Below are 25,407 nucleotides of genomic sequence, written 5' to 3' on the forward strand. Positions count from 1 at the left end.
ACATTGGAGTATTTGGGGAAGAATAACCAAATCCCTGCAGTGCTTATATTTTTGGATGCGGAGAAAGCATTTGATCGAGTGGATTGGCAACTTTTAATGAAAATAATACAAAAGATGCAGTTTGGAGAATATTTTACACAATCTATTAATGCAATATACCAGAAACAAACAGCACAAATTATAGTTAATGGTAGTCTAACAGAACCTTTTAAAATTGAAAAAGGAACAAGACAGGGATGTCCCCTGTCTCCATTATTGTTTATTTTAACTTTGGAATTATTGCTGAATAGAATACATGATTCAGATGATGTACAGGGAATTAAGATTAGGCACTATGAATACAGAGTACGAGCATTCGCGGATGACTTGGTCGTAACTCTAACCCAACCGGGGAAATCGGCTATAGGTCTAATGAACATAATTAATCAATATGGTCAAGCATCTGGGTTTAAAATAAACTTAGGGAAAACAAAGATGATAGTTAAAAATATGACTATAAATCAAAAAGTAGAACTGGAAAGAGTAACAGGATGTGAGATAGTAAAAAAGCTTAAATATCTAGGAGTTTATATCACAACCTCAAATTATATAAGTATAATTATGAATCACTATGGTACAAAATACAGACAGAGATGAATAAATGGAAAAAAATTACAATTGTCTTTACTGGGAAGGATAGCAGCAGTAAAAATGAACGTTTTGCCTAAATTTCTATTTCTTTTTCAAATGATACCAATACTCAAAAAAGATGCAAATTTGGAAGAATGGCAGAAAGGTATTAATAACTTTGTTTGGGCAGGGAAGAAATCGAGAATAAAACTTAAAATAATGCAAGATATACGTGAAAGAGGAGGTCTGAAAATGCCCAACTTAAAATTATATTATGAAGCAGTAGCTTTATCAACAATTAGTGATTGGATTAACTTAACAGAGGATAGAATATTGAATATCGAGGGATATGATTTGGTAGATGGTTGGCATGCTTATTTAATATATGACAAGAAAGTGGACAAGACTTTTAAAAGCCACATATTAAGGAATGCTCTATTGCGTGTCTGGAAAAAAATATCAATACAAGTTAAACGATAAGATACCTATGTGGGTAGTACCCAGACATGCGATAGAGAATATAAGTATAGAACAAAAACAGGATGTAATTACATATAAAGAGCTTCTTAACATAGAAAGAGGTGTACCACAGCTAAAACCCTTGAATGTATTAAGAGAGGAAAGGGTAATTCAAACCTGGTTCCAGTATGGACAGTTACAGGCTAGATGGAAAAAAGAGCAGAAAATTGGTATCATACAAAATGAGGATAATTTGGTAAAACAAATTAGGGACCAGAGTCAAATGCATATAAAAAGGTTGTATAATATACTGAAAGAAATAGACTCAGAAACAGAGTTAGTTAAAGACTGCATGATAAAATGGGCACAAAACTTTGAAGAACCAATATTGATGGAAACATGGGAAAAGATTTGGGTAAGAAATGTAAAATTTACGCAAGCTCAAAACTTGAGAGAGAATTTTTATAAGATGTTCTATAGATGGCATTTAGATCCCAAAAAGTTAGCTTGTATGTATCCGACTTTACAATCTAAATGTTGGAGTTGACGCTACGTATTATCATGTATGGTGGACTTGTAAAAAAGTTAAAGCATTTTGGATAAAAATATGGTGGATTATTCAAAATATTCTTAAAAAGAGGATAAAGTTCACTCCCCAGCTGTTCTTGTTAGGTATAATTACAGATTGTACAGCTATAGAGACTAATTTGATTTTGAACTTAATAACGGCAGCAAGATTGTTGGTGGCCCAGTACTGGAAGAAGGAAGAACTGCCTACTATTCAAGAATGGACGTTAAAAGTAGTAAACTTAGCAGAGATGGCCAAAATCTCAGCATATTTGAAGGGTTATTCAGATGAGAAATACAAGTGGGAATGGAGAGGATGGATTGACTACATTCAAAATAAATATCGGACTAAGAAATTCCAATTAGCTTATGAATGAACAAGGAATGTTACAATTTATCTAAAGTTAGTTTAATAAAAGGGGAGTTAAAGTACAAGAGGAGGTAGGATGCTATCGTTAGTTAACTTATGTTAGTGTATAACTGTTAAATGTTTATACCCTGTATTTTGCTCTGGGAGGTTGGGGGGAGGGAGGGTTGGAGGAGGGGTAGGGCTGGGGTGGAGGGAGGGAAGGGGAAATATTTGTAAAAACTATTAAATTCTTTAATTAAAAAAAAAAGAGCCACCACACTCAGACGAATCCTGGACATGGGCTTCAGATGTCGTATTCCTCTTGTCAAGCCGCTCCTGAACAACAAACGTCAGAAGCGTCTTACCTGGGCTAAAGAAAAACAGACCTGGTCTGTTGCTCAGTGGTCCAAAGTCCTCTTTTCTGATGAGAGCAAATTTTGTATCTCATTTGGAAACCAAGGACCCAGAGTATGGAGGAAAAATGGAGAGGCACACACTGCAAGATGCTTGAAGTCCAGTGTGAAGTTTCCACAGTCTGTGTTGATTTAGGAAGCCATGTCATCTGCTGGTGTTGGTCCACTGTGCTTCATTAAGTCCAGGGTCAACGCAGCTGTCTACCAGGAGATTTTGGAGTACTTCATGCTTCCTTCCGCAGATGAGCTTTATGGGGATGCTGACTTCATTTTCCAGCAGGACCTGGCACCTGCCCACACTGTCAAAAGCACCAAAACCTGGTTCAATGACCGTGGGATTACTGTGCTTGATTGGCCAGCAAAATCACCTGACCTGAACCCCATAGAGAATCTATGGGGCATTGCCAAGAGAAAAATGAGAGACATGAGACCGAACAATGCAGAAGAGCTGAAGGCCGCTATTGAAGCATCCTGGTCTTCCATAACACCTCAGCAGTACCACAGGCTGATAGCTTCCATGCCACGCCGCACTGAGGCAGTAATTGCTGCAAAAGGGGCCCAAACCAAGTACTGAGTACATATGCATGCTTATACTTTTCAGAGATCCAATATTGTTCTATGTATAATCCTTATTTTATTGATTGCATGTAATATTCTAATTTTCTGAGATGGTGGATTTTGGGTTTTCATGAGCTGTATGCCATAATCATCACAATTATGACAAATCACAGCTTGAACTATCTTGCTTTGCATGTAATGTGTCTATCTCATATATTAGTTTCACCTTTTAAGTTGCATTACTGAAATAAATGAACTTTTGCACGATATTCTAATTTTTCAAGTTTCACCTGTATATGGGATAGGAGCACAAAGGTTAAAAAAAGAAGTGATAAGACAAAGAAGTACATAGTCCTCAACTTACGACCACAATTGAACCCAAAATTTATGTTGTTAAGTGAGAAATTTTTAAGTGAGTTTTGCCCCGTTTTACGACTTTTCTTGCCACATTTGTTAAGTGAATCACTGCAGTTCTTAAATTAGTAATATGGTTGTTCAGCAAAACTAGTTTCCCCATTGACTTTGCTCGTCAGAAGATTGCAAAAGGGGATCACATGACTCCGGGACACTGCAAAATGTGAGTCAGTTGCCAAGCATGAAAATGTAAATCATGTGACCATGGGGATGCTACAATGGTCATAAGTGTGAAAAATGGGTCATAAGTCACTTTTTTCACTGCCATTGTAAACTTTGAACAGTTACTAAATGAACTGTTGTAAGTCAAGGATTACTTGTAACTATGATTCGTTCTTTCTACTCAAAAGCGGCATTCATAAAAGCAATAATTGGTTCACTCTTGAGATCCTCTTGAGAAAGACGGCAAGAAAGTAAAATTCACTAGCAACTAGAAAAACAGATGGGTCTCCAAGACAGAATTTTAAACTCCATGTGACCACCAGAAAGAAAACTACAAGGACTTAATGGCTTCTTACCTGTTTTAATCACATTGTGTCTCAACCGAATGATGAGGGTATAGGTTCCATCAGCTTGGAACTTATCACCAAACTGATCAAGAACCTGGTTGAACTTGGCCAGATTTCCTGTTCGAACGGCTGTCAAAAGAAAGCAAGAGAAGATTAAACTGAAGAGCTCTGTGAGCATATGCCATGGCTTCTGCCCTCTGGAACATCGTGCTCCGCCAGATCTGCCCCCACCCTCTTGGCCTTTTAAAAGGGCTTGAAGACATGGCTCTACCAACTGGCCTGGGGCACCAATGAGGGTGTGGCATTCTGGAGGTAGCTAACCCCACCTTCTCCCCATGTGTACTTTGCTAGTAGTACCACTTTATAAAGTCTTAGTAAGGCCACACCTGGAGTACTGCATCCAGTTTTGGTCACATTAAAAAAAAGTTGTTGAGACTTTGGAAAAAGTTCAGAGAAGAGCAACTAAGATGATCAAAAGCCTGGAGACTAAAACATATGAAGAATGGCTGCAGGATTTGGGTTTGGCTAGTCTAGTGAAAAGAAGAATTAGGGGTGACATGATAGCAGTATTCCAGTATTTGAGAGGTTGCCACAAAGAGGAGGGGGTCAACTTATTTTTCAAAGCACCAGAGGGCAGGACAAGAAAAAATGGATGGAAAGTACTCAAGGAGAGAAGCAACCTGGAATTAAGGAGAAACTTCCTAACAGTGAGAACAATTAACCAGTGGAACAGCTTGCCTTCAGAAGTTGTGGGTGCTTCACCACTGGAGGTTTTTAAGAAAGGGCGTTGGTAACTTACCTGATACGCCTCTTCTAATAAGGTGGAGATAGCATCCATGCATGGGTTGACACTGTCCGTGCTCTGATTGGACTGAGTCTGATTACTAATTAATTAACCACTATATAACCCCTTCCATTAGTGGTACCGCCCAGTTATTCGGCGAAGGAACAAAAAAAAAAACGGTATAAGAACAGGAATGTACAGGAACACTAGGAAAACAGGAACACCCAAGGGCTGGGGCTGGATGCTATCTCCACTTTATTAGAAGAGGCGTATCAGGTAAGTTACCAACGCCCTTCCTCAATAAGGGTGGAGATAGCCTCCATGCATGGGACATACCCAAGCACCAAAGCAATCAAGGATGGGCCACCGACTGTTCCTGGATTGGTTCAGCCGAACAGACCGCCTGGAGAACCCTCCTCCCGAACACAGCGTCGGCTGAAGCGAACTTATCATGTTTGTAATTGTGTACAAAGGGAGATGGAGAGGTCCACGTAGCTGCCCTGCAAATCTCATCCAAGGATGCTTGCGTTGCCCATGCCTTCGTGGTAGCAGCGCTCCTGGTAGAATGTGCCGTCAGTCCGACCGGTCTCGGTTCCTGGCGCGAGTCATACGCTGCAGCAATACAGTGCCTGACCCAACGCCCAATGGTAGCTACAGAGAACTTCTGACCCAGAGATGAGGAATGGAAAGAAAGAAACAGAGCCTCGGAATGCCTGTGGCCCGCTGTGCGTTCAATGTAAATCTTTAGTGCTCGGCGCACATCTAACATGTGCCAGAGACGTTCCAACGCATGAGTGGGAGAGGGACAGAAATTGGGAAGTATGACTTCCTGGGCCCGATGAAACCACGACCCCACTTTAGGCATGAATGATGGGTCCAGCCTGAGGACCACCCTATCTTCGTGGAATCTGCATAGATCCTCCCGCAGTGACAATGCATGCAACTCGGAAATACGCCTCGCGGACGTTACGGCTACCAGGAATACTGTCTTCCAGGTAAGCATTTGCAAGTGGACCTCCCGCAAGGGCTCGAAAGGTGGGTCAATCAGGGCGTCCAGGACCTTGGCCAGATCCCAGGTTGGATACCGGTGCACCGCTGGGCGTTTGAGGTTAACAGCCCCTTTTAAAAATCCCCGGACGTTGGGGTGATGTGCCAACGACTGACCCCCACCCCAGGTAAGCACACTACTAATGGCCGCCAACTGCCATCTAAGGGTGTTGGGGGATAACCCCTTTTCCAACCCGTCCTGCAGAAATTCCAGAACCTGGGGAATGGTAGACTGCATTGGTGAAATCTGTCTACCCGCGCACCAGCGTGAGAATACTTTCCAGGTGGCATTATAAATTCAAATTGTGGACGGCCTCCTAGAGGTCTGTATGGTGGAGATGAACCTATCTGACAGGTGTCCACCCCTCAGCGTGAGCCGCTCAACCTCCAGACGGTCAGCTGCAACCAGAGGGTCCGGGTGTCGCAGAGACCCTTGGGTGAGAACAACTCGGTCCAGTGGGATTCTCCAAGGTTTCTCCACTGAGAGTGACCGCAGATCGGCAAACCAGGGGCGCCGAGGCTAGTGAGGAGCCAGCAGAATGACCTCCGCTCCCAGACAGCGTATGGCCCAGGGAAGAAGAGGGATCGGGGGAAACACATAAAGTAATCCCCTGGGCCAGGGGCAGCAAAGGGCATCCACCGCTTCCGCTCCCGGCACGTTGAACTTCGAGAAAAATCTCGGCAGCTGGGCGTTGACCGTAGTGGCAAACAGATCGACGATGGGGAGTCCGAACAGCCGTGTGACCTCCTGAAAAAGAGAAGGGTGCAGACGCCATTCGGCTTGGTCAACAGTAGATCTACTAAGCCAATCCGCCATGATGTTGGCGACACCCGATATATGTTCTGTGTAGATGGACCTAAGGTTCCCTTCGGCCCAGGAGAATAGGAGGCTTGACTCTGCCATTAAGCCACCTGATCTAGTACCTCCCTGTCTATTGATGTGGGCCTTGGCCGTCATATTATCCGTAAGGATGAGGACATGGCAGCCAGATACAGAATCCTGGAAACATAGTAAGGCTAACCTAATGGCCCTTAGCTCCAACCAGTTGATACTCCTCTCAGCGTCCTCCTTTGACCATAGCCCCTGAGCCATTTGTGTTCCCATATGGGCCCCCCAACCAAGTAAGCTGGCGTCGGTGGTCACTGTCACTCTAGCGACTGCCCTGAAATGGCATCCCATCTCCACAGCCCGAGATCTCCACCAGACGAGCAACTGGCGAACCTCCTTGGGTAACTGAACCCTAGCCAAGCTGTGGTTGGCCTTCTGGTAGGGAAGGAGAAACCATTGCAACTCCCTCGAGTGTAACCTAGCCCAGGGTACTATAGAAAAGGTGGAAACCATTTTACCCAGCAACTTGGATAGAGTGGCCAACGATGTCTCGTGGCTGTGAAGCACTTCTGTCACCAGTTGCCTAAGGCTGTTGATCCGTCCCTCCGAAAGGGAGACCTGACCCAATACCGTGTCTATCCACGCACCCAAATGTAAAATGCGAGTAGTGGGGATGAAGTGACTTTTGGTCTCATTGATGGAAAACCCGTGTTCTCTCAAGATCCTTAATGTGATTTGCAAATCTGACACCGCCTTGTCCCTGGAAGTGGATTGAATCAAGATATCATCCAGGTAAAGTTGCACCCTGACAGGGAACGAGCGCAGATGGGCTGCTAGTACAGCCAATACCTTAGTGAAGACCCTGGGCGTGGAGGAGAGGCCAAAGGGCAAAGCCCTATACTGGTAGTGGCGTGACATGTAACAGAAACGTAAGAATTGTCTATTGTCTCTCCGGACAGGTACATGTAGGTACACCTCAGTGAGGTCTACGGAGGAGAGAAAATCACCTTCACGGATACCTTCCAGGATGGTCCTCAAGGAATGCATCTTGAAACGTCTGTATTTGACAAACTTGTTTAATCGTTTCAAATCCAAAATAGCTCTCCACCCTCCAGAGGCCTTGGGTATAACAAACAGAACAGAATAGAAACCACAGCCGGTCTGACCGGTCGGTACCTCCTGAATAGCCCTGATATCAAGTAAATGCTGTATGGTGTACTGCATGAGGGACCTCCTCTGGGGGTTGCTAGAAACTGGACAACTAATAAAAAACTTTGGGGGTGTAGAAACAAACTCCAAGGCCAGACTGAATCTGACCGTGGCCCTAACCCAGGCATCAGTGGTCGTGACTTCCCATTGGTCAGCGAAAAAACGTAACCTGCCTCCAATGGGGTGTCACCCCTGGGGGGAATCAAGGTCTGCGGTAGTATCGGTTACTGCCTCCGCGAAAGGGACGCTTAGACTGGTTCCCCCTCTGCTGCCGATACTGTTGTTGCCTGGGTCGCTGAAAATATCCCCCCTCTGGGCGAAATCGGGAGGGGGAATAATCTTGCTGCCTGCCAGCCCCCCCATACTCTTGGCTACGAAATGGCTGTCTCCTGGGGTATGGGGCCGAGCGTGCAAACCCTCTTTTGGGGTTGGAGGGGAGGATCTTACGCTTATCCTTACCCTCGATCAAAAGGGGCGTGAGAGCGTCCCCAAAGAGAGATCCCCCCGCGTAAGGTTCAGATGCCAAGCCCCACTTATGCTTGACCTCTGTCTGCCACTGTCGCAGCCACAGGAGCCTGCGTGACGCCACCGATGACGCCATTGCTTTGGAGGCGAACCGGGTGGTGCTCAGAGTGGCATCCGCTGTGAATTGCACAGCGGCGATAATCTTATTCAGGTCCTGGTGGACCCTTGCGTCTCCGACCGGGATCCGCCCCTGGAATTGCTGCAGCCAGCTGAGGCTGGAACGTGAAAAGAATGACGCCGCTGTTGAGGCCCGCACCGCCCAGGCAGCCGCCTGGTGGCCCCGCTGGATGACCTGGTCAGCCAGTCGGTCCTCGGATTTGAGGATATCCTCCTGCGCCCCCGGCATCGTGGTGTTGGTGTAGAGGGCCGCCACGGGAGAGTCAATTGTTGGCCACAATAGCGCCTTGTTGAGGCCCTCTGCCACATTGTAGAAGCGCTTGTCATTGGCAGACTGGGCAGGCCCTGAAGTGGGTGTGGACCACTGGCGCTGAACGGCATCAATGAAGATCTGAGGGGCCGGAATGGTGTCGGTCTCTAGCTTGTGCTCGGTGAACCACACGCTGGTAGATTGGGGTTGAGGTGTGGCCTCCTTTGTCACCAGCTCTCCCATTTCGGATGCAGCTTTGGCCTTGTCTGCAACCGGTCCTTCCTCATCTGATAGCTCGGTATCTCTGATTTCATCCTCTTCAGAGGTGGGGGAAGGGCAATGGTCGGGTTCAGGAATGGGGGCAGGGTCAGTAGCCAACTGGAAACCCCCTGCTCATGCTGGCCCCCAAGTTGTAGGTGGTAGTGAAGCCTTTTCCTTTAGGCCAGCTGCAATCCCCTGCTTTATAGCCTCTGCTATAATGTCCTGGCAAGCAGGGGGCATGATTTGCATAGCAGCGGTTGTACAAGGGGTGGGCACAGGATTCTCCCCCGGACGAAGCCCAGCCGCATTTGGGGTGAAGGTGGCCTCCATGATCCTGCCCTGTCCCTGCGCGCCAGGGGTGCCCCAAAGGCCAGCAGTATTGATTGGTAGCATAGGGCTGAATGGGCCCTGAGTCAAGTTTAATTGCAGTGGGGGCAGTGGGCTAGGAGGTGGTGGTGCCCACGGGGCTACCTCTTGGCGTTGGGGGAGGCTGTCAGAGTGCTTAGTCTTTTTTTTTTAAGGATTTTATTGGTCTTTAAACATTTTTGGGGAAAGGTAAGAGGGTACATAGAAACTTTTGGCAGCTCCCACGCTAGTGGTAGAAATCCCTCCAAATCTCACAATTTTTAAATTAAAAACGTGTAAAAGATAAGCAAAAAACAGAATCTTATTCTACATTGTATCAATCATGTGTTCAATCATCTTTTCCTTTGTCATTTTCTAGTATATCAACAATTCCAAATATTTGGAGATGACTTCCGGTCCCCGAAGGCGACGGACCTGTGCGTCCGCCACTCGTCTCTTCGGTGGGCTCCTTTTAGGAGCACAGGGGGCCTTGGAGGGGCTCCCTGCCGTAGGGCGGCTCGTTGGGATCCCCTGGATTGGCGGCACCCGCAGGGGGGTTTCCAACCTCGCCCCAGGAGCCGGGGAGCGTGGGGGGTGCATGGCGGCGCTGTGCGCTGTCGCTGTGCGCCTTCGCCGAACGGAGCCTGGAAGGAAACAATCAATCAGATGTTACAGCTGAAGTGGGGTGAGGTGGGAAGTTTCCCTCAATCTCTTTTAAATCTACCTAATTGATGAGCAGCAGCCTTTCTAAATTGTGGATTCAATCCTTTGAAGTGTTAAAATTGGAGGGGGGGATTTTCCACCACCCCCTCGGAAAAGCGGCACTCGGAATATCTCTCTCTCTCGGAGGAGAGAGAGAGTGTTAAAAGTTAACTTTCACTTCCACTAAGCAATGGGAGCATGACTTTTGCAACAATTGCAAGAGATGACTGCTGAGTTGATTCTTTTAAACTACCTTTTGGAAACTTTGGATATGTTGCTTTCTGATCCCCTGTGAAGGCGGAGCCAAGATGGCCAACTTCCTCCTTCTTCGCTTTTACGAATGAAGTTTCCCCTTTGAAAGGATTTCTGGCTTTATATTACTCTACGCCCCAGAGATCTCCTGGAGCCTCTCTTCTTATGTGGTCCCCTTGGATTTGGAACATTTGATTTTTATCTTTTGGCTTGGAGCTGTACAGGAAGACTAACTTTCACTTCTGGGCTTGTTTGCCTCACGATCTCTCCCAGCTGTGCATTCCACAGACGGCATTTCTTCTGTATAAGACTTACAGCTATCTCTGAACTTAACATGGGTCCTAAAAAGCCACTGCCTGGTAAGGCATCCTCAGCCCCAACATCTTCTACGTCTAGCCCGATTACTCAACAGACACAAATGGCCTCATTTCTACAACCTAAAACAACTGAAGAGAGTTCAAAGGACTTATCTGTTGCCCAAATGTTTCAAACTATTATGAAGGGACAAGACGAACTGAAAAAACAACTGGCAGACTTAAATGATCAGCTCAGAGAAATGCAACAAGCAGCAACACAAAATAAACAGAGAATAGGTGTGCTGGAGGAAGACACAACTGGGCTGAGGGAGGAGGTTAAGATTGTCCAGAAGGGGAATAGAGAATTTGAAAATCATATGATAAAAATGGAATTTGAAAGAATGTCTTTTTTTCTTAGATTTCAAAACTTACCAGAGACAGAAAATGAAGACCTTAAGGAGATCATGACCACAATTTTAGCAGAATATATTAAAAGAGATAAACAACAGCTATGGTGGGATATTGATTTGATTTATAGGATCAACTCAGCATACGCTAGAACACACAATGTTCCAAGGGAAATACATGTTAAATTTCTTAGAAAGACTACAAGAGATGAGGTCTTAGGAGCTCAAAGGGTAGGACCATTAAAATATAAAGACAAAGAAATAACCATCCTTAAACAAATTCCGAAGAAAGTAAGAGATAAGAGGAAGAAATATTCCTCTTTATCAAAGAAATTATATAATAAAGGAGTTTGGTTCAGATGGTTATTGCCAGAAGGAATGGTGATTTTCTGGGAGGGCACTAGAATTAGAATTAATACAGTTGTGGAGGCAGAGGCTTTCATTGAAAAATACAGTGCCTTTCTAGATGGAACAGGGGACAGTACACAAGATATGAGGGGGGGAGGGGCCATGGCTCTGCCAGAAGACAGGGGGGAGGAAGCAATAGTGAAAAGACTCAGGTCACAAAAATGAGTTTGAAACATTATTGCAATTGTTGTTATAATGTAATTGTTGGAAGTGACATAAAAGATGATTGAATATATTGTTGATATAATGTAAAACATAAAGCTGCCAATGTTTATTTCTTAATTTTTGATCCTTTTTTTCTGTAAAAGTTGTGAGATTCGGGGGGGGGGGGATTTCTACCTTTCGCACGATGTAGCTGTCAAAATTTTCTTGTACCTATTTACCCTTTCCTATAAATATTTGTAAAAACCAATAAAATTCTTTAAAAAAAAACAATTACAAATATTTCAAATACTTTTATTTTTGTGACCTGAGCCTTTTCGATATTGCTCCTTCCTCCCTGTCCCCAGGGGGAGCCACAGCCCCCTCCTCCTTCATATCTTGTACCTTGCTACCCTTTTCACTACCTTCCCTATGTTCGTCCTCTAGGAGAGAAAAGTGTTTTTAAATGAAGGCTTCAGCCTCCTGCACTGTATTAATTCTGATTCCATTTCCCTCCCAAAAAATCAATATTCCCTCTGGCAATAACCATCTAAACCAAACTCCTTTATTGTATAATTTCTTTGATAAGGAGGAATACTTCCTCCTTCTTTCTCTTATCTTTTTCGGAATTTGCTTAAGAATGGTAATTTCTTCGTCTTTATATTTTAGTGGTCCCTCCCTTTGGGCCCCTAGCACCTCATCCCTTGTGGTCCTCCTGAGAAATTTAACATGTACCTCCCTTGGAACATTATGACTTCTAGCATATGCTGAATTAATCCTGTAAACCAGATCCATATCCCACCACAACTGTTCTTTATTTCTCTTAATGCATTCTGCTAAAATTGTACTCATAATATCCTTAAGGTCTTCATTTTCTGTCTCTGGTAGGTTCTGGAATCTGAGAAAAAAGGACATTCTTTCAAATTCTATTTTTGCCATAAAGTTTTCCAAGTCTACATTTCCCTTCCGGACTGCCTTAACCTCCTCCCCCAGCCCAGCCTCCTCCTCCTCCAACACCACAATTCTCTGTTTGTTTTCTGAAATATGATGTTGAACACCTCTGAGTTCATCTTTAAGATCTGTCACCTCTTTTTTCAACTCATTTTCACCCCTCATTATTTCTTGAAACATTTGGGTAACAGATAGTTCTTTTGAGCTCTCTCCAGACCCTTATTGTTGTAACAATGAAGTAATTTTTGTTTGCTGCATGCTTGGACTGGAGGTGGCAGACGCAGGAGCCGAAAATGACTTGCCCGTTGGTGGTTTCTTAGGCCCCATTGTCTGAGTTCAGAGATGGTATAAGTCTTTTACAAAGAAAATGGCGTCAGCAGAGTGCGCAGCTGTGCCGGTCCAAGGAGGCAGGCAAACCCAAAAGGGAAAAGTTAATTCTCCTTCACAGTTCCAAGACACCGAGGCACACCAGAGAGGGGAAAGTCAAATAATCAAAGTCCAGGAAGACCACGTAACAGGATAGGTCCAGGTTTCCCTCAGAGAGGGTAATAATACAATACCAGAGGGATTTTTTTCCCCCGAAGGTAGTTTCAAAAGGCAGACTTCATTTGTAAGTGCAAAAACAAAGACGGAAGGGAGCCATCTTGGCTCCTCCTTTCACAGGGAGAAAAACAGAGATCTCCATAAAGTTTTTTTTTTAAAAGAACAGCTTAGCAATCATCTCTTGCAATTGTAATAGCAATCTTTCTCACATAGTTAGTTCAAGTGACGAGTCAGCCTTTATTCTCTCTCCATTCCAATATAGGGAGAGCTAATTCAAATGCCGCTTAATCCGAGGGGGGGGTACAGAGAAGAAACACCCCACTCTAATCTTCAGTTTCAAATAAATTGAACACGAACTTACAATAGTCTGCTGCTTATCCTTTAACGACGATTAAGGAGATCAGGATGGCTCCCCCACCACCAGCATTCAGCCGCTCTTCCTTGGATTAATTCCTTCCTCCCGGAGCCCATTCGGCGAAAGGGCGGACAACCCGAAGCTGTACCATGCCCCCCCTCCGCTCCCCGGCTCCTGGGGCAAGGCTGAAAAACACCCCCCGCCGGCTGCCGCCGAGTCCGGGGGGTTCCAGCAAGCCGCGCTGCGGCAGGAGACCCCTCCAAGGCCCCCTGTGCTCCTTACGGAGCCCACCAAGGAGACGAGCGGCGGACAGCGCGTCCGTCACCTGCAGGAACCGGAAGTGATCTCCAGAGTGCTTAGTCTTTGAAGAGGCCTTAGAGGCCTTCCTTGCCTTGCAGCTCTTGTGCGCAGGTTTAGATGAAGCCCCAGAGGTGTGTGGGAGGGGGGTTGCCACCACAGCCAGCAGGCCAGGCTCCCCCAGAGCTGCCTCCTTGCTCCCAGCAGATGATGACTCAGGCATGCTGCTGTCGGCCATGTTGCCAGGGAGCTGTAAGAGCCTCAAAATGACGCCCGCCTTGCTGTTTGCCTTGGCTCCGTCCCTTTTTCAAATTGGTGTTCGCGCCTTTTTTACTGGCTGAGCTTAAGCTCCTCGATGCTGTGCAAGGCTTCTGAGAGGCCTGCGGGCAGTTTTGGGTGATTTGCGGCCTTCCCATGCCCCCTCGTTGCTCACCATTGCGTTTCTGGCTCTTTTGAAGCCTCCGGAGCGTTCCGATAAGGCCGCACACGCCGCCCAGCCGCTGAGCGGCGTTTCGGGCGTTCCCCCTGCGTGGGCGGCTGTCAAGGCTTCCTCCGGCAATCCTCGTCGCTGCAGCGGCCCGCTGAGTGGCCTCGGGGCTCAGGGAAGAGGAGACCTTCGCAATTGCAAGCAGGGGGAAAGCGTGAAGGCTGTAAGCAGCAGCCTTTCAAATTTGAAGCTGGGAATCCCCAATGCTCACCTCAATGGAGAACAGGGAGACAGCTCCAATATTTTTTAGTCTCAAGGCAATATTTAATTAGCAGTAAGTGATAACACGACCATCCCAGAGTGGACTGAGTCGAATAACTGGGCGGTACCACTAATGGAAGGGGTTATATAGTGGTTAATTAATTAGTAATGAGACTCAGTCCAATCAGAGCACGGACAATGTCAAACCATGCATGGATGCTATCTCCACCCTTATTGAGAAGAGACTGGACAGTCACTTGTCTGAAATGGTACAGGGTCTCCTGCCTGAGCAGGAGGCTGGACTAGAAGACCTCCAAGGTCCCTTCCAGCACTATTCTGATTGAATCTTGGTCAATTTAATTTTAACTTTTACATTTAAGATCTCTATTTATTGTTTTAATGTTTTATATGGCATTTTTACTGAATGTTTGTAAGCCGCCTAGAGTCACCTTTGGGGAGATGGGCACCATATAAGTTTAATTAATAAATAAAATATGTAAAGGATGAGTACTGCAGTCTCAAGAGTTCTGATCTGTATACTATAATATATCCCCTTCCTTGCTGATGCTTTTGGTTTAACATGTAAACATATGCAGAGGCATATTGGAAGCCTGTTCACAAAATACAATCTTCATTAAATTACAGTCATCAAGTGTAGTGTGTACATTTGTTCTTGAGGTTCCTTTAGATATTAAAGTTTGCAGTTTAACACCTGACTATTTACTCAGAGTTCACATATTGCATATAAGTATTACAACTATGAGAAACTTTGAGGGAATAATCACATATTAAAATAATCACAAATTTTGATTACAGTAAACATATTCATTTTTTTTTTTTAAAAAAGCAGTTTCTTTGGCATGCCTAGGCAACCTTTAGCCAGTAAAGAGGGGTGGGGTGTACGTATGTATGTATGTATATATATGCATTCAACACCTCATATACGCCTTTGTAAGTTGTGTAGAATCGCTTACAGGAGTTGGGAACAAGGCTTCCTCTTTCAGACTCTGTTGAAGACTGCTGGTTTCCCATTGCCATCAACAGTGAAAAATAAGTAAACTTGAGCTCCAAAATTGGTAGTCAGTACAAATAGTCCTCGACTTACAACAGTTCATTTAGTGACAGTTCAAAGTTACAACAGCACTGAAAAGTGACTTATGACAGTTTTTCACTTACAACCATTGCAGCATTCCCACAGTCACGTGATCAAAATTCAGATAACAATAGCAATAGCACTTAGACTTATATACCACTTCGTAGTGTTTTACAGCCCTCTCTAAGCTGTTTACAGAGTCAGCATATTGCCCCCAACAGTCTGGGTCCTCATTTTTTACTGACCTCAGAAGGAAGGAAGGCTGAGTCAACCTTGAGCCGTTCAAAATCAAACTCCTGGAGTGAGCAGTGAATTAGCCTGCAGTACTGCATTCCAACCACTGCACCACCATGGCTCTTATGCTTGGCAACTGACTCATATTTATGATGGTTGCAGTGTCCTGGGGTCATGCGATCAGCTTTTCCGAGCTTCTGACAAGCAAAGTCAATGGGGAAACCAGATTCACTTAACAACATTTAAATTCAATTTTTTTAATTTGTTAGCCGCTCCCTCTCCGCAAGGGACTCGGGGCGGCGTACAATAAAAATATACATACATACATATAGACATACAGATCCACACATATACATACATATACATACATGGAGGAGGTAGTAATCAAACATATATCACATTAATAATAATAATAGAAAATTAAAATTAGCCATTAAAATATCCCATGATAAAATACAATTTAAAAAGGACTGTCAGGAGGAGGATAAACTACGGTTGAGCCAGGCCAGATAATTGAAAGAGGTGGGTCTTAAGCTTTACACGGAAGGAGCGGAGATCGGAAGTAATCCTGATGTCAAGGGGGAGGTCATTCCACAGGGCTGGGCCCATCACAGAGAAGGCCCTGCTCCTGGGTGTCGCCCCCCGACACTGTTTAGCGGACGGCACCCGGAGAAGTCCCTCTCTGGGTGAGCGGATTGGTCGTAGGGATGTATGGGGCAGGATGCGATCCCGCAAATAACTAGGTCCTATGCCATGGAGCGCTTTAAAGATCGTAATCAAAACCTTGAAACGCACCCGATAGACCACAGGAAGCCAGTGCAGCTCGCGCAGGAGAGGTGTTACATGCGAGAACCTAGTCCTCCCCATAAACACCCGCGCGGCCGCATTCTGAACCAACTGTAGTCTCCGAGTGCATCTCAACCTTGTTGCTAACTCAACAACTGCAGTAATTCACTTAACTGTGGCAAGAAAGATCACAAAATGGGACAAAACCCACTAAACAAATGTCTTGTTTAACAACATAAACTTTGAGCTCAATTGTGGTCATAAGTCAAGGACTACCTGTGCATTAGTCTGTGCAAACATACTACTGATACCAGTTGTGGCTATTGGCCATTCAGTGTGAATTTCCCTGCTTCCTGCGACATCTGAGCAGGTTTGCATCCATTTGCTGTGAGCTTCTCCATCAAGGACTCTGAGTTTCATATTTTTCTGCTTGCCCTCCAGCTTTTTGGAATGCACTTACTGAAAGCCAAGAACCCCAACATCTTTTAAATAATTGTTAGGTATGACCCTCAATGATAATACTTACCCTGTGTCAAAAGTAAGTAAGGCATGAGTGATCTTTTCAGAGACGGCTGCCGAAACTGCAGTCTATCTGGAATCTCACCTAGTAGCAACTCCACCACAACCAGCAACTTATGAACCTAAACCACAGGTGCAATAATACAGCAGTCTGTTAGTAGCCACAGAGTGCATGCATCACCTGCCCACAGCACCATCTGGAGAAATCAACTCCCACTCACTGTCTGTTTGAAACCAACAGCTGTATGCTGAGGCGCTTTCTGCAGTGCATTTGTCATGGTTCTCCGAGCTTCAGAATATTCCAACTGGATAGCTTTGATACGGCCTGGAAAGGAGAAGAACTAGTGCTAGGAAGGATTAGTGCAAATGGTAACACAAAGGCTACCTTGAGATGTTAAGTTTTCCCGCTTCCCTCTATGATGTGAATTTGCACTGCATTACTAAAGTAGTAGGAGGAATCGAGAATGGTTGGGAGATTCCCCAAGGAAACAATATTCAATGAAATGGGGGCTTTGCTGTAATAATTCTAGCGGACTTTTTAACACAAAGAGGTCCTGCTAGCATCTATTTTCAGTATAGTTTGAGGCAAGCAAGCAGGGGATGTGAACATCACACACTTCAATATTTGCATGTCTCTGCATTTTGTGATGCAATATTTTGATAAATAAATGTGCATAAACACACACACAACACACAATCTGGCCTGAGTTTTCACTGAAATGTTTTACTTCAAACAACTATAAGCTCTCTATAAGTTACAGCTACTGAAAAAGATTCATCCATTCAAATTCATTACAGTCTTGCAATCTCTAGAGGTGGTTGCTTATAATGTTTTAAAGTGGCTGATACAGTAGATAGAATGATATTTCATTTTATGATGTATAGTACAATTTATATATATTTTCCACTGCAAAATGGCAAGGAATCATGCCACCAGTTACTGGCCATTGTGGTCTGAATGTTTCCAGAAGCTAGAGGAAAGTGGCAACACATAATCCAGGGGCTCAGATTGCTCTTCTTTGATGCAGTGTCAAAGGTTCCCTATTTCTGTACCAAAAAAATATCTGTAATTCATTTTCTCATGTTCTTGTTTAATACTGGTTTTGATTTTGATCCCATCTTTTACAGATAAACTCCGCTTTACACTAGTCTTTCCCAGCCCAAAGACATGTTGGATTACATCTTGTTTCAGGTCATCCTAGCCATGCAATTAATAAACATCAGAAAGTTCTTGTGTGTGTTCATAATACAGAAAATTTCAATCCAGCAAATGAACTTCTGAACTACCTCTTCCAGAAGAATAGACAGTGGCCTCTCTACAGCCCTACATAGCAGAAACCACTACCTAAATATTTATGTTAGAATTTTTAGTTTTTCTTTGATACTTATTTTTATCATTAAATTTGAGGCAAATTACTTCCTTTGAAAACAGTTTATTATAACTGAATGTGTTTAGTAAAAACAAATTAATTTATAAGACACCACTACAGTAATTAGTCCAGAGAAAGGACTGAGCAGATAATCAATTGTAAGGTTTCACAAAGTTTAAAGCAATTGGAAAGTAAAAACACTCAATTTTTTGTTCTCTGAACAATAGCTGGTAAACTACTCTTAAACCTAATGTTGCTTGAAAGGACTACAAAAGTAATATGTTTGTCTACGTCGATAGAAGACTGGTTACTTATTCAATACTTTAAGAATCTTAGCTTTTTAAATGTTTCTAATTCTTATGGTTAAAAAAAGTGAGGAGATGAAGGATTACAAAAATCAGATGGGTATTGAGTAGGCTTTGCAATCTTCAAGGAGTGGTGTATAGAAAAGGAGTGGAGTATAGAAAATAGAATCTAGAGCCAGTTTGGTGTAGTGGTTAAGGCACCAGTCTAGTCCCGCCTTAGGCATGAAAGCTGGCTGGGTGAATATGAGCCAGTCACTCTCTCTCAGCACAACTCACTTCACAGGGTTGTCATTGTGGGGAAAATGGGAGGAGGAAAGAGTATTAGGTATGTTCTCCACCTTGAGTTATTTATAAAAATAATAAAGGCAGGATAAAAATAAGTAACATTTTAGTTTACATAATTTATTCTGTCTTTGCTAAATTAATATGCTTAAGTCATTGTGTCTTGGTAAAAATACAATAAATAAGCCCAACTCTACCAAACTATATTAAAGCACAGATTATAGTAATTTATAAAACGGTCAAGTGTTTCCTCTTACCAGTGTAGTAGAGGTACCTGGCCCATTCGTTATTGTTTGCCTGCTCAGGGAACACTGATTTGGAGACCAATTTTTCTGCCTGATCATAAAGGTCATAATGGAGATAGTTTCTGAGCAGCAGATTTAGCAGAGTAGCCTGTCCATCTGCATCATGCCGGAGTGTTGCTGTCCTTAAACGCGCATGAAGGAAGCTTTAAAAGGAAAAAAAAATGGAGAGAGGCTATGTCAACAGGAAAGTGCAAAGGAGTGGGGAAAAATTATGGGAACATCCATATGCTTCTAGATTTACCTCCTGACCACATCCAACTTATTCAAGAACTCATAGATACGAGCATGGTAATAGTAACACTTGGCCACCACTAGATCAAGGGCACAGCGATTTTGAAGACTTATTTTTTGCATCAGATCATCTGAAACTTTCTGGGCCTGGAGGAAGGAAAGACACAGTGTGAAACGCATACAAGGCTCCAGATATTATTTTACATAATATCACTAAGTGCTTATCACATTACTCACTCTTACACTTCCTGTCTGGTCTGCAAAAAGCACCTGAGATTGGAAGACCGGAAGTACCTCAGCGAGACAGACAGAAAAACCGTGGGCTCTGAAGAGCCTCATATAAATTCCGGCTGACAAACCAATGCCGGGGATCTTCAGATCAGAACTTTCCTGAAGGGAAAGTGAAAAAGGAGCTGCATCTCATTAGACCCAGAGGAACGCAACAGGTTTCTTGCAGGTCAGAGATTAGCTCTCTGAATCGGCATCGGGGGAGTTTAATCGTTAAGCCCAAAGAGAACTGCTTGCTTTGAACAACTTGGAGACAGAAATGAGAATTGGCTAACCTATTGAAATACAAACTTTGAATTTATATCTGAAAAGACTGTGTCTTTAAAAGAGATTAACTGACAATTGGGAACCTAACGGGAAAAGAAGGAGGAGGGAATGGAAGCTAAAAATACCGACACCAAGGAGACTTGCTTTGTTTGAGCTTGTTCTAATTTACACATCTTAAGCAACCCTAATCAATGAGAGGTGGAAAATAACAAGAGGAAAAATCAAGAAAAAGCATTATTTTTTCTGTTCATAATTTATCTTTCCTGGATTTAAAAATATCAAGCTGTACCGCTGAAAATCATCGTGTTGAAAGACTACGGAGCCATTTGCCAGAGGGAAGAACAAAGAAAGCAAAGCATTTAAGGAGGGTTTGAATTTGTGGCTGTGGAGGAAAAGAAGAATGTCTCCCCCTTTTTTTTCTCCACTTCAGATGAACTGGAATATTGGAGCTGGATCAGAATTGGGAAATAAGAAGAAACTGTGGAACTTAAATTATAATTAACTGTAACTTTTGAACCGGACACTATGGAAAGTTGAGAATTTGAAGAATTACATGAGATTATAAAAAATATGCATGAGTCATTAAAATTAAACTTAAATAGAATTTTGAAGTTAGAAATTAAGGAGAAACAAGAAGCGAGGGAAGAAGGGAAAGGTAGTGGAACTACAGAATACAGCAATAGAAAATAAAAAAACAGACAAAAGATTTCACTGGGTTTGACAGTGGCACGGGGAACATTGAAAAGGGGGGATATGTTCCAACAAAGAAAGGGGAAGGGATTATAGAAGAAAGGAAAGGAAAGGCCAGACAGGCATAGAGAAGAAAGAGGTGATAAGAGAAAAGAGGAAGACAAGACAGGGAGACAGAGGACACGTCGAAAGACGCAGCAGTGGGTGATGGAAAAGTCTGAGAAGGAAGAATATATACCCAGTAGAAAGAAAAAGCAGCTTAGAGTTTGGGATAAAAGGCTCACTAGGAAGAAATGGAAAGGATAAGGCGAAAAAAAAAGTGAAGATTGACAGAAGAGAGGAAGAAGGGAAGCATACACATATACATACAGAAACACATATATTAATATGAATGACTAGCTAATTGGATGTTTAGAAATTACTATGTGGAGAATATAAAGAAGAGGTATGTGATTTACTCTTTTGTAATGATGTATAACTATGCAATATTATGATGAGAATAGCTGGAAATGGTAACCAGGTCCACACTTCGGCCAAAAAATAAGTTTGGGGTGGGGTGGGGGTTAAAAATATAATTGAAAAAATTAAAAGGATCTTATGTTTAAGCAATTTTAAAACAAAAAAAAATTATACATAAAGGAGATATTGAAGGGGAGAGTGGCAGTGGATTTCAAACTTTTTCTTTTCTTCTGGGAAATATGCATTCATATACAGATGAAGAAACCCTAAACTACCAGGATTTTTTGGATGGAATTTTAAAGATATTGGAAGGATTTGAGAGGTTTGATAAGAAGCTAGATAGATTATTGTCTGGCTCAACAAAAGATGAAGGTGTCAGGCCTGTAGTTATGTTCTTTTTAGGATCTTTGGCCTGCCACACTTTTTATTAATTTCCTATGCTGTTTCATTAGTGTAGTAGTTGGGAGGGGGGAAATGAAAGGAGTAGGATTGTGGAATGTATTGTTGACATTCTTTTATAGAAGCCAAGGTCATCTTTTGTCTCCACACCTCGACACCTGACCGGAAGCAGAGGGGTGTAGATGCCAGCGTGGAAGATGATGATAATAATAATAATAATAATAAATTTGGATTTATTAGCCGCTCCCTTTCCAAGTAGGACTCGGGGCGGCGTACAATGGAGCATATAACATGAAACATATATAACAACACCAAACGTACATACATACACAACACACATACATACACGTACATACACGGAGGAGGAAGCAAATTACATCAATAGACAGTTAAAAATCTGCTTTAAAATACCCCAATTGTAAAAACCCAATAAAATTAATATTTAAGAACAATTTAAAAACAGTTTGGAGGAATGGGAAAATTACGATTGCGATTGAGCCAGGCCGGATAATTGAAAGAGGTGGGTCTTCAGCTGTACACGGAAGGAGCGGAGATCGGAAATCATCCTGATGTCACGGGGGAGGTCATTCCATAGGGCTGGGCCCATCACAGAGAAGGCTCTGCTCCTGGGTGTCGCCCCCCGGCACTGTTTGGCGGACGGCACCCGGAGAAGTCCCTCTCTGTGTGAGCGAATTGGTCGTAGGGATGTGTGGGGCAGGATGCGATCCTGCATATAACTAGGCCCTGTGCCATGGAGCGCTTTAAAGATCATAATCAAAACCTTGAAACGCACTCGGTAGACCACAGGCAGCCAGTGCAGCTCGCGCAGGAGAGGTGTTACAGGGGAGTATCTAGTCCTCCCCATAATCACCCGCGCGGCCGCGTTCTGGACCAATTGTAGTCTCCGAGTGCATCTCAAGGGAAGCCCCATGTAGAGAGCATTGCAGTAATCCAGGCGAGACGTCACTAGCGCATGGGTGACTGTGCGTAGGGCATCCCGGTCCAATAAGGGGCGCAATTGGCGCATCAGGCGAACCTGATGGAACGCCCCCCTTGCCACGGCTGTTACATGGATTGGAACTTGTGATGGATTTGTGGGTGTGGGGATAGATCATGAACTTTCAACTGGGTGGAATTCCAAGAAGAACATTAGAGTTGGAATTCCACAGACGTGCTAACTTGCCTGCATGAATAAATTGGACCTTTAAGGATAACTTTGCCTTGGACAATGATTTAATTCTGCATGGTATTTAGAACGCCTGACATTATTCCAACTCTCTCTTTAAAATAATTCATAGCACCCCCCCTCACAGGGGGGGGGGGCTGGTGATGGGGGGTGCTGAATTCCCAACGCTGACCGGGACAGCATAAAATATCAGTGAAGAAATAATGAGAAAGTTTTTGGTGATAAGAAGCTGAGAGCCGAACTTCAAAGGCAATGGAATGCTGCTTCCAGTTTTATTGCATCTGGCAAGAGGACGGAGGGGGCTGGAAAAGACTTTTCTACACCCAGTTAGAAGATGAAAGGAATGGAGATTCAAGCCATCCCCACGCAATCATCTCTGATGGGGCTTCCCGGACCTTTCGAACAACTAACTGTGAGTGCATGCTCCCCCTCCTTCCCCCCAGCTTGGAAGCAAGGCTTGAAAAAAAACCTGGAATGGAGGTTTTGATTCCTTCCAGACAGCAATAATTGAAATGGCTTATTACCCTGCAACTGAGTGGGAGAGAGATTCCCTATCAAAATGGGAATTTCAACCCAGACAGCAAGAAGGGATTTGGCCAGCATCTTTCACTTGCCAGCCACCACAAATGGGGCTGCAACCAGTAAATGAAGCAAAGCCAGATTGGGTTTTCTTCCCAGAGTATGGATGGATGAGATACCACTGGCCGCCTCCTTTGCCATCAGCATGGGAAAATCCTCCAAGCCAGCAGAGGGCACCTACTTGGCCCATAACTCCTCCAAGCCAGCAGGAGGGTCCTTGGCACATAACCCCCCCTAGCCAGCCATCATTGGTTGAGCTGCAACCTGTGAAGCAGGCAACCCCGGGATGGGTCTTAACTCCAGGTCATGGATGGGAGGAATGCCAGTGGGCACCTGCCCTCCCTCAGCAGATGGCACCATGGCAGAAAACTGGGCAGTGGCCAACCGAGGGATTGACCTCCCCACCGGTTCCAGTCTCCCCTGCAAGGCCCCAAAAGGTTCTTACCCCACCTTCCTACAGAGAAGCAATCTCCATGGAAGAAGGGTTTACCAAAGGGAGGCCTGCGGGATGGATGGCGGGAAAATGTGCACCTGCAATGCCCCAAAAGGTTCTTACCCCACCTTCCTACAGAGAAGCAATCTCCACTATGGAAGAAGGGATTACCAAAGAGAGGCCTGCAGGATGGGAAGCAGGACAAGGTGCATCTGCAATGCCCCAAAAGGTTCTTACCCCACCTTCCTACAGAGAAGCAATCTCCACCATGGAAGAAGGGTTTACCAAGGGGGAAGCTGCACGTTGGAGAGCAAGCCAATGTGATGAAACGGTTCCTAAGTTTAGAGATGTAACTAGGTTCCATTCCTCGTGGGGGCCAATAAAATGCCACCATTGCTGTCAACTTGGCCACAGAGCGTCAGAGTGCTTGGCTCCAGCCCCAATGCCACAAGCGTGTGTACCAATCGCCACGGTGGTAAAGAGAGGGCCCCAGATGCCACCACAAAAGAGTCATCTGGGCCAACAACCTCTGGAAGAGGATCCCCAACTTAAGGTGACGAAGTGTCCTACCAAGGGGGAGGCCTCGGAAGAGGAAAAGGGCAAACAATCTCCAGAGGAGGATCCCCAACTTAAGGTGACAAAGAGTCCAACTAAGGGGGAGGTCTCGGAGGGGGAAAAGCCCAAACGACCTCTGGAAGAGGATCCCCAACTTAAGGTGATGAAGAGTCCTACCAAGGGGGAGGCCTCGGAGGAGGAAAAGGGCAAACAATCTCCGGAGGAGGATCCCCAACTAAAGGTGACGAAGAGTCCTACCAAGGGGGAGGCCTCGGAGGGGGAAATGCCCAAACGACCTCTGGAAGAGGATCCTCAACTTAAGGTGACAAAAAGTCCTACCAAGGGGGAGGCCTTGGAGGAGGAAAAGGCCAGCCGTGGATGATTGAATCCAAGAGCCTAGAACCTACAGCACCTGCAGCAGAGAGCCCTAACCGACCATGGGAAGAGGTCGCAATGGACTTCATCATGGAACTCCCAGACAGCAGTGGGGATAGAGTAATCTGGACTGTTAATGATTTGGTTTCTAAGCAGGCACACTTCATTGCTTGCTCAGGATTGGCATCCGCAAATGAATTAGCGAAAATGTTTGTGAAACACATTTATCGCCTGCACGGAGTACCCAAGAGGATCATTTCAGACCGCGGAGTCCAGTTCACAGCCAAGTTCTGGAGAGAGGTCCTGAGATCCATTGGGTCCACACAAGAACTGAGCTCAGAGGTTCATCCCAGCATGAACTGCGCAGCAGAGGGAGCCAATGCGGTGGTGGAACAATACCTCCGGTGTTTTGTGGACTATCAACAAGACAACTGGTCGGACTTGCTACCCTTCGCCGAAGTGGCATACAACGATGCGGTCTACAGCAGCACAGGATTAGCGGGTTTCCAGATTACCAGTGGCATGGAAGTTGTTGCCATGCCTGAGTTGCCTAGAGAACCTCCTTCCTTCATGTCTTTGAGTGAATGGATGGACATGCTAAAGAAAGGATGGGAGAATACGAAGAAGGCTCTAGCAGTTGCGGCAGAAGCCTACAAGAAGCAAGCTGATCAACATCGCTCGCACCAAAATGCCTTCCTGTTGGGGGACGAAGTTTTTGTATCTACCAAATACATAAGATTAGGAATGCCTAGCAAGGAATTGGGTC

At 44.5% G+C, this 25,407-nt stretch overlaps 1 protein-coding gene across 5 annotated transcripts in view; it reads right to left on the bottom strand.

The window, feature by feature from the left end:
* Positions 1-25,407, bottom strand: part of LOC309382294 (26S proteasome non-ATPase regulatory subunit 3-like) — a 53,650-nt gene that overhangs the window by 10,601 nt on the left and 17,642 nt on the right. For 2 of the 5 annotated variants that reach the window (XM_081971793.1, XM_081971791.1), the window contains exons 4-8: positions 19,421-19,557; positions 19,132-19,322; positions 17,139-17,242; positions 16,925-17,039; positions 3,888-4,007 (exon numbers count right to left, since the gene is read on the bottom strand). In XM_081971793.1, the coding sequence (XP_081827919.1) occupies positions 3,888-4,007; positions 16,925-17,039; positions 17,139-17,242; positions 19,132-19,322; positions 19,421-19,557 (667 nt within the window). The remainder of the gene's footprint in view (positions 1-3,887; positions 4,008-16,924; positions 17,040-17,138; positions 17,243-19,131; positions 19,323-19,420; positions 19,558-25,407) is intronic. The other 3 variants (XM_081971795.1, XM_081971792.1, XM_081971794.1) reach the window with 2 other exon arrangements.

The sequence above is a fragment of the Natrix helvetica genome, assembly GCF_964273705.1.
Source record: "Natrix helvetica genome assembly, contig: HAP1_SCAFFOLD_99, whole genome shotgun sequence".
Classification (NCBI taxonomy): Eukaryota; Metazoa; Chordata; class Lepidosauria; order Squamata; family Natricidae; genus Natrix; species Natrix helvetica.